The sequence below is a fragment of the Atta colombica genome, unplaced genomic scaffold (assembly GCF_001594045.1).
Source record: "Atta colombica isolate Treedump-2 unplaced genomic scaffold, Acol1.0 scaffold112, whole genome shotgun sequence".
Classification (NCBI taxonomy): domain Eukaryota; kingdom Metazoa; phylum Arthropoda; class Insecta; order Hymenoptera; family Formicidae; genus Atta; species Atta colombica.
Window position 1 is genome coordinate 225,583 of NW_017259198.1, and position 9,814 is coordinate 235,396.

At 30.8% G+C, this 9,814-nt stretch overlaps 3 protein-coding genes across 3 annotated transcripts in view; all 3 read left to right on the forward strand.

Moving 5' to 3' along the window:
- The window catches only part of LOC108694008 (zinc finger protein 572-like), a 1,474-nt gene extending 394 nt beyond the window's left edge, over nt 1-1,080 (forward strand). Inside the window, exon 2 of the mRNA XM_018203250.1 lies at nt 333-1,080. Coding sequence (XP_018058739.1) covers nt 335-940 — 606 coding nt within the window. The 5' untranslated portion in view covers nt 333-334 and the 3' untranslated portion in view covers nt 941-1,080. The remainder of the gene's footprint in view (nt 1-332) is intronic.
- Nucleotides 1,081-4,164: 3,084 nt separating this feature from the next.
- On the forward strand, nt 4,165-5,074 carry LOC108693987. The gene is made up of 2 exons (XM_018203232.1): nt 4,165-4,297; nt 4,821-5,074. Exons 1-2 carry the CDS (start codon nt 4,165-4,167, stop codon nt 5,072-5,074), a joined length of 387 nt encoding a protein of 128 aa, XP_018058721.1.
- Nucleotides 5,075-7,063: 1,989 nt separating this feature from the next.
- LOC108694018 (protein krueppel-like) lies at nt 7,064-7,730 on the forward strand. Its single transcript, XM_018203260.1, has 2 exons — nt 7,064-7,137; nt 7,417-7,730. The coding sequence occupies exons 1-2, from the start codon at nt 7,131-7,133 to the stop codon at nt 7,728-7,730; spliced, it is 321 nt and encodes a 106-aa protein (XP_018058749.1). The 5' UTR covers nt 7,064-7,130.
- Nucleotides 7,731-9,814: the final 2,084 nt, after the last annotated feature.

The window sequence follows — 9,814 nt, forward strand, 5'->3', positions numbered from 1 at the left end:
TATATATATATTTCCCTTTTGTCAGTCTTTTCAATTTTTTATCCCCTTTTCTATTATCGATTTGATAAATTTTTCATCATTCGGGACTCAATATACTCAAATTTATTTATCGCAACAAATCACTAACAGCTGCTTGTTTAATCACCAGTCAATATTAATCTTTCATCAAAATCCGCGATTTTCTGAATCTTTCACATCTTCCGTATTCATCCCACTATTTGTCTTCAAACATTTCCTTTTAAAGCATAATAAAGCTTTTATTTATTTATTCCTTTTAATCCCACCATCTATTCTACCACGATCTTCCTTAACATCGCCATTTTGATTTTCAGAAATGTGGTCTAAATTTCTGAAGCCGCCGACGTCACCCATGGCCGCAGTTGATCTCACCACTAACAATTCAGTTCATTTCAACACTGGTTTCCTTCCATTGCATCTGTCGATGTCATCCGCGTCTGTGTCTGTCGATCCTTCGATCGATCAGACAGGATATCGGACATCTTTTGTGCCTGAAACGCAGAACTGCAATGGAGAACCACAAACCGGCAAACCGTACAAATGCCCCGATTGCGGCAAGAGCCTGTCCTATCAATACTCCCTGAATCGCCATCGCAAAACTGTTTGCCGTAAACCTCGCAACATCACCGGCAAATATAATTGTAATGATTGCGATAAAAGGTACAAATCCCAGGGGAGCCTATCTCGTCATCATAAATTCGAATGTCGCGTGCCTCGCCAGTTTTCTTGCATCTTCTGCGTCAATGAAAGAAAATTCACCCAACAATCCAGTTTGAGCAGGCATCTGAAGAACAAGCACCCCGAAGAAGTTGCCAACGATACCGTTGATAGATTCGTCAAAGTAGTTCCACAACTAAGCTACATTAAAAGCAACAATCTGCATAAGCGTGATCGAAGAAGGCAATATATCCCGAGCATCTGAAATAATGCTCCTACATTTATTCTTGCCAAAAAATCTATAAATCAAGTAAAAGAAGAACATGAGATGATTGTGTTATATAATCAGAGACAAAATGATAATCAGTAGTTGCTGTGGTTTTTTTTTTTATGAAGAACAGTCTAAAGGAGAAATAAAAGTGAAATCATCGTTTAGAAAATATATTGGGTAAACGAGATCGAGTAAAAAAGATGTTACTTTAAAATAAGCAAAAGTTCCTTGAGAAAAAAAGAACAAAATAAGCTTTAAAATCGATTAGGAATTGGATTTTTTCATTGTTTGGGGAGAAAGTTTCTCCAGACAGTTTTGGAATACGAAAAGGTTCCTCATGAAGAAAGATTTATTGTATTAAGCGTCTCATGTCGTTACTAATCGGAAAGTTTTCTTTTCAAATTATCGCGTTCGGATAATTTCGAGCGTGTTAGTTTTTAAGAAGTTTATAAGACTCGCTTTAAACTTTTAAGAATATCTTTTTGTTTGGAACAAGAGTTCAGACTTAATTTCATAAGAGAGAATGCGAATTATTTTAAAATTTTTCTTTTAAGTAAACAATTTTTTTGTTTCCCCTATATGAAGAATACATATGCATTGCTGCTCAATTTTTAATACAAAATGCACATGTTATCTTCTTATATCAAAAACACTATTCTATTGATATCGATATATATATATATTTTTTTTTTTTGTATCATCGATTAGGCTGTTATCAAATAGCACAACAGTATGGGTTATATAATCATGCATCTTTTACCGTTTTCTTTTTAATTTTACTCTGTATACATTTATACATATTACTTTTACAGATACGAATTTCTTGGACAAAGGAAAATTACTTTGAAAGTAGTACGATAGATAGACCAAATATGTCATTAATAATATGTTCTACAAAATTCTTGTATATATTAAAATTATTTTTATATCAAGTATTACTATTTATCATATAATATAAAAATTAGATAACCAACAATCGATAATAAAAAAATATTTTTATTAATTAACTTCTTTTAATTTTTCTTCTTTTAAATTTTATGTAATTTTGTTTAATTTTTTTTAAATTTGATATTGTTTGATTTTATGCAACATTGCGCAGTTTTATTTAATAATTATAATGATGTTTTAAGAAATTAAGGAATTTTATTTATGTTTAACAATTAAAATTTTTTTCCGAGCTGGAATGTTAAAGAAGTCATTTATATATCTCAAAAATTCAAATTTTCATATGAACGTTACAATTGTTGCTTATTGTATTTTTGACGTTATAAGTTTATAATTAGTATTAAAATAAATAGCATATGATTGACACTCCGACAAATTTAAACTTTTTTTCTAGATCATGGACGAGACTAAGTGAGTTTACAGATTTTTTGGTCACTGGAAACGAATCTATAAATAAAATTGCTCTATTCTGTCAAATTTTTGAATAAGTTCAAAGTATTAAAAGTGCTAAAAATAGCATTTTTTGATTCTTTGAACTGAAATATCTAAAAAAACGTGATGTGATTGAACGATTTCATTTACGAATTTGTTTGTTTTTTCAGCGATAAAAATCTATAAGAGTCTCATGCTTTATTGGCGGCTTTATGTAAAAAATAACAATTATATTATATATATTGAAAATAGGGGTTAAATCCGTAGATAAATATAACCCTTTAAGGACTACTATGCAATTTGAATAATCATTTGTATGTAATGGTTTATGAGGTCACACACTCTCTCTCTTTCTCTTATCAATTTGAAATTGAAATTATCACATACAATTTGTTTAAACAATTAACACAAATTTAGTTTGGATGAAAATAATGGCACTATTGGAGTCTATGGAAAAAAAAATGCATATAAATAATGCATTGCATTATTTTTTTGTTTCGTTGTGATTGTGTATAAAATTTCTTGATGCGCTATTGAATTATTGTATAAAAATCTGAACTCTTGGATTCGATCTTGTTAGGTTGCAAATTATATTCGTTATGTTTATATAGGGTAATATCTAAAACTGTTCACGACCATCTTTGAGCGTTGTAATGATACTCTGGAAAGAACTCGTAAAGAAAGAAGAAATTAGCGACTCTAGAAAAAAAGAGTTAGTGCCGTAATATTTGGAAATTGTTTTACGTGCCCATTTCTTAAAAAGTGTCTTACAGTGTTTGTGATGTGCACATCGATAATATATTGCAGCATAATATGCTTTGCACAAGTATGCTTTGTTATTGATTTTTCAGAGTGTTATTAGAGCGAGGATATTACGTGTTTGTCAGTATCTGTCTGTAGCGTAGATGTTTGACGTTACGTTTTACCCGCTTTCCCGTGTTATATGTTTGACATGGAATACGCTTTGAATAACTTTGAAGTGCGAAGCGCGAATCTCAGTCCATAATGACGATTAGTAGCTTTCTCGTCATACACGCTGCTATTACAGGTTTTGCGTGAAAGTAGGTTGTACAGTTTCTTTTCTTATGTCTCTAACTCGAGTATCTCGGTACTTTAACACCGTATTAATTGTTCGGGACAGTTTTTCTTTATTACTTATTATACTGGCACAACAGAAAGGATTTAGGCTAAGATAATACACAATGGTGCACTTAAAAAAATTTTTCAGTGTCATACGAGCGTTACGATTCCAATCAAACGCGTTAAACGGTTTTAAGCGGTGTATAATTGTCAAATAAAATTGCGAAAATGGGTAAACTCATGTTTACCTTATTTGATACTGCTAAATTTAATTTTTGTACGTCTCCTTCGAATAGGAAATTATTGGTCATATTTGTGAGTTTTGGCTGTGAAGATTATTATTAAAAATTGTTAGTATTTTAACTTTTTTTAAAATAAAATAAAATTTAAGGGAATTTTATTCTAATTGACGCGTCGTATTTAGGTATCATAATAGGCGATAGAAACAGAAGAAAAAAAGATAGAAGAAATAAATACAGAAAAAAACATTCATAAGACAATCGTCGCGTCTGCATATGAATCTGAATTTGCGGAACGTTTGTTTGCATTGATCGATTCGTTAAAAATAGATATATACATATATTATATAGATACGTTACGATCATATGTATATTGTGCGATACAAAGGAAGTACAATTTATAAAATTTTGTTGTTCTGTAAAATATTACTTATGCATAATAAAAACATACGATTTACACATGCTCTGTTGTTTTATTATGTTTCCGGCTGGCTCGCAATTGCAATTGGGCATAATTGCAAAATGACGTTCCACGAGCTACACTCTTCAGGGAAATATCTTCGACGTTCTCACGTTCTTCAGAGCATAACTTCTTCAGATGCATCTCAAATTCATCAGACAATGTGCAATCAATGTGCAGAGAGGGAATCCGTTCGTTTGTGTAATTTCTTGAATGTTGTGAATACATCTCTCAAAGTGTTGAAAAAGGTGACACATTTCTCTCTAAGTTCCTATTCTCTCTTTTTAAATTTGAAAATTATGCCGATCAAGCGACATACTGTTATTGTCTGTTATATATAGGATATTTCATGTCGCGTTTTAAGATATGGAACGCATCGAAGACAAAATTGAATAGAGAGAAGCGTTACAATTTTGAGAATCCTAAGATTGAATTAGTTTTTCCAAATCGATATCTCTTTCCTACTCATATTTTTTTTAATCTTTAAAGTTCTATCCAATATTTGACATTTTTCTTTTTACTATGTTTGGTCAGTCGAAGAATTTTCTTGGTGTGAATGGATGAGATAATGAGTCGATGTTCATGATTTGGCAGGATTATCAAGTTTAGTCGATGATACAGCAGAAGCAGCACGATTATAATCCAATCTTATTCTCTTTGTTCCATGAACGTTTATTATTAATTATTACGCTTACATAAGATTCTGATCGTGTTTCAGCTAAGCGGCGATTCTTCTGCGACGGATTGCCGCGTGACATTTGGAGACAATGTAAGGATGAGCTGCGGTGTCTCAAGTGCATGAAACGGTACAGTGATTGGCGCAGCCTACGGAAGCACATGAACTTCTTCTGTCAGATGGAACCGCTCTACCCCTGCCCGTACTGCTCCCATAGAGCCAGGATTCCTACCTTATTGAAGTATCACATTGTTCGCGAGCATGTCGGCCTTGCGTCGATTGAGCAATCGCATTAAAATCTCAATTTTGATTATCAATAACAAGATGAAAAGATAGTACAACGTGTAAGAATACATTTCCGATAAAATGAACTTTCGTGAAAGTGCATCCATCTTATCGAAAGATTATGTAAAACGTTTGAATATTTTGCGACTAATCCTGATCTTCTAGAAAAGCAAAGCGAATTTTGACCTGCAGTAAGAATTTTTTTTATTAAACTATGGAGAGATTATATGACCGATGGTGAGGGGTACGAGACTTCGCATAAGTTTGCACTACTTTTTCGAGAAATAATGTTTTTGTAAAAAAATGTTCATTTAATTCTTTTGTTATTAAGTTATTAACCAAATGTTAATAAATGCAGCATAAATTATATTGATTTATTAAATTCAAGTTATATATTACATTGAATTATTGTGTTATGAATAATAAAATATATGAGAGTTGTTATTTTATAATGCAAGAGAATATATATTATATATTTTATGTATATTCTATATATTTTGTGGCTTATTTTGAATAATAAAATTATATTAATATGGTTGCGATTTATAAAAATAGTATTAAATATCAACATTTTTTGTAAATTATGTGATTTGAATATAGATTTTCTTGCAATTATAACAATAATTATACGCGATATTTCATCCAAGTAATTATTGTTTATGTAACATTTTCTAAAATTTTATATGTATTTTATATCACTCTATTTTTACACGCGTCCTGCGATATATTTGTGCAAAACATGGTGCTATATTGATTTATCTCTACATCTATATATACATAAATTACTTTCTTTTCTTTTCGAGGTTTATAAATTAAAATTTTCTTTCTAATAGATGTTTATAATATGTGATGAAATCAGATATAGTTGTATTGATGCAATAAATTGATATGCATTTTCTAGCAAGAAATTTTCATGATTAATCTCAATTATCTTTTCTGATACTATTCATCAATAAATTGTATTAATATTCATACTTCCAATTTCCATTTTCTAAGTATTTCCTCGAATTTAAATCAATTTTGGTAAACTTTGTAAAGTATAAATTTTATTTTTTATTTCAGATATTTCGTAACGCAACGAGTTAAATTAAGCGTTTATGTGTTCGTGATATCGTTATATTTCTCTGTGTTCCCCGCGCGTTTCGCCAATTTTTATCGGAGAACGTAAAAATTTTTCTCTCTCGAAAGTAGCTTTTAACCATTCTAATATTCTTGCGTCTAATTTGTAGGATTCGATCCGGCCGCGCAGCAATCCGAGGATCTCGGGGAATACGTAGGCAAACCTACCTTTACATGTCCAAAGTGTGGAAAGGGCTATGCATGGAAAGCGAGCCTTCAGCGTCACTTGAGCACCGTATGTGGCACACCACCCATGATTTTCTGCAATCTCTGCGGATACAAGACCAGTCGTAAGGACGTTCTCTTCAGGCATATGCGGCACGTGCATCCGAGATCACAGTAGCGCAACAAAAAGGAGGAAGGCGTTTCGCGCCGGTCGAAACACATTCCAATCTACTATGGATGATCCATATCAACAACTTCAAAGCACAATGGAATTCGCAATGTGAATTATGCATTTCTCAATTTTATGCAGTCGATGCATAATACAGTCTCAACCGAAATATATTAGACGAGAATGACTGAAGTCTAGTATACACACACTAGACGTTAATGTGCATTTTATGATTGCAAGTGCAATTAAATATATTAAATATATAAAAAAATTATAATGCAATATTATATAAAGAATAATGAATAATGAATAATTTTTAGTGAGTTACGTAACATTTTTTTCGAATCCTTCCTCATTTGAGTCTTTTAATTTGATTATCTTAATATCCATTTATATTTTACTGATGCAACCATTCTCTTTGGATATATATAAGTATTTGGATGTATAAGTATTGCTGATAATTAAATAAGATCAATTGTTTTAAAGTTGACAATTTTCAGGGATTTCTACGTATCTGCCCTGCGAATTGCGTCGTACGTTGATCCTACTGAACTTTAGATCTCATACATTGTAGCCTATAAGAAGAAGAATGAAGATGAGATTCTAACTTAACAATGATGGGTTTGTGTTGGGTATATTTTTTAATAAATTTCTTCATTTTTATCTTATGGAATAGCTGAGATTTTTTTAATGAAAGCTGTTTAATTTCTAATATTTACAATTTAAAAGTGACCTAAACAATTGATTTGTTTAACGTATAGTCGCATCAATCAGTTATATACTACGTGACAGTTCATGGCGATCAGACAATTGTAGGTCTCTTTTATGCGAACGATTGTTTGCGATTGTCTCTATATAAAGCGAACACAGTTGCATCGTAACTTCCTTCATCTGTTTCAGATAGCAGCGGTTGGAATTTGCACAAACGATATATGTGTCCTCACTGCAAGAAAATCTACGCGCCGAAGAGCCTGCTAAAAAAGCATATGCAGTTCGGTTGTAAAATGAATCCGCGCAACACCACGACATTCTCCTGTACTTTCTGCCCTTACAAGAGCATATACAAAGCAAACATGGAGAGACACGTGAGCAATGTTCATAACACCGGCAGCCTCAAGTTCCGCTGCGAGCTCTGCAATTTCCGCAGCAACTACTCCTTCTGCGTTCGCAGACACATAAAGACCTTCCATCGATTAGACGATTTTCAGAAATAAACTACAATTACCTTCCTTTTTATCCTTATTTCGATGTGCAATGGGGTGCAATACAATTGTACAGTGTTGGTTATTGCCAATCACAGCGACTTTCACAAGAGGGGATTTTTCTTTATTTTTTTTTTTCTATTGCTGTGATTGTCCAACTGAACATATGCAACTGATATACATTCGAAAAAATAGTTGACAATGAGTTATCATCACGAGTGTTTTTTTTTCATTTTCGAATGAATGAATACAAAACGATTATGGTTTCTCGATAATCAGGCTTTTCCATATGTTTTAGAATTTACCCGTAAAATTAATGTGACTCGACACACACACACACACACACACACACACACACACACATATATTTATGTATGTATGTATGTATGTATGTTTGTAATAGATATGTTCTTTCTTATCTTATTTAAAATCATCAGATTAATAAACAAATTAAAATACGATAGAGAAAATAGATGAATTAAATCTTTTCTTTTCGCGCAAATTCGATTATTAATTTATATTGCATTTTTCTTGACATGTGCGATGAACCGAGGACATAAATATCAAAGAACAAAGATTATTTTTCTCGATTGTTTGAGTCAAATTTAACAAAGTGCCACAATATTTAATTGTATTATATAAATATAATTTATTTACAACCGCTATCATAAATTAATCTAATGACAATCAATTATAGTATGACGCGTAATGCGGACGAACGTGTACTCAAATAATTAATGAACCGAGATTTCCATCAATTGAGCGTCCACAATTTTTTGAGATAAACAACTTTATGTAATTATTTTGACGTAGATTATGAAAATGAACACCCAAGATTCGTTAGATTTAATTCACAGATAATGAATCTCCGCGATTCAGAAAGAAAGAAAAACTTCATAATATATTGATATACATTAATAACATTTTAAATTGATGCTATGTATGATTTGAAACATTGTAATTACGTAAACGGTTATACTCAATCTCTCATCAATTTAAATCCAAAAGAAGAATGTATGAAATTATATAGGCAAAGAGAATAATGTTTGAATATTTTGTAAATATGATAATGCTATCAAATATTTTGCTGTTTGTATTTTCTGAACAGGATTCAGATTATTTTTCTAGTATGTTAATCTCCAACAAAATTTTACATTTTTAATGTAGTTTCACTCGTTGAAATATGTAAAATAGATTTGGAGATTTGTATTGAAAAGTTTGGAATTGATTATTAAATACGAGAATAATCTGAAAGTCATCTTTAGTTTAGAATTATAATGACATCGACGATTGAACCTACATAAAAATGTTCATCGGATTATCACGCTTAGTTAAGCTGTAATTACGTAACTTTATTCACATTTGATTCTGTAAAATTTTTTACTATGAAACATTACGAAAAAAAAATTAGTTTGTATTTATATGAATGTGTATATTTTTTTGATAAAAAAAAACAATTTTTTTCTTTATTTATGAAAAAATTCGCCTTTCACGGAATTAATAAAATAATGTATATATTTTTACACATAAACATATATACTTTTTAAATAAAATTGAATAAATTATTCAAGAAAATTATTATTTTAATGATTTTTCAACTTTATTTGAAAAAATATATATTATATGTATCCTCTACATGTGAATGCATTATTTTAATAATTCTATGAGAAAGCAAATTTTTTCACGGATATAAGAAAAAACGGTATTTTAATTATTTCTTAAACTTTTTTTATCAGAAAAAATATTTTCCTTGTCGTTTTTCGAGACATTTGAAACGTTTTCAAAAACCGGTTATGAACGTCTTGAAAAACCATTTGTGAAACATTTCTTAAACGAATATGTGCTGGGATCGTATAATTTATATTTACAATAAATATTGTACAAATTTACAATTACAAATGATACGTGCGGCTATTATTTTCTTATCAAATTTTATATTTCTATCTCTTCTTTGCGATATACGCATATTTAATGTATAATAATATGGACTTCGTGTGTGTGTGTGTGTGTGTGTGTGTGCGTGCGCGCGCGCGCGTTCACGTGTGTGTGTGTGTGTATACATATACACACATACGCACATCAATATATATATATAT

What these genes read in the sequence shown, in the direction of transcription:
- LOC108693987 (XM_018203232.1), top strand. Translation starts at nt 4,165, where the DNA reads ATGACGTTCCACGAGCTACACTCTTCAGGGAAATATCTTCGACGTTCT. An exon ending in TGCAGAGAGGGAATCCGTTC is followed by an intron (nt 4,298 to 4,820) that starts GTTTGTGTAATT and finishes ATCGTGTTTCAG; the next exon opens with CTAAGCGGCGATTCTTCTGC.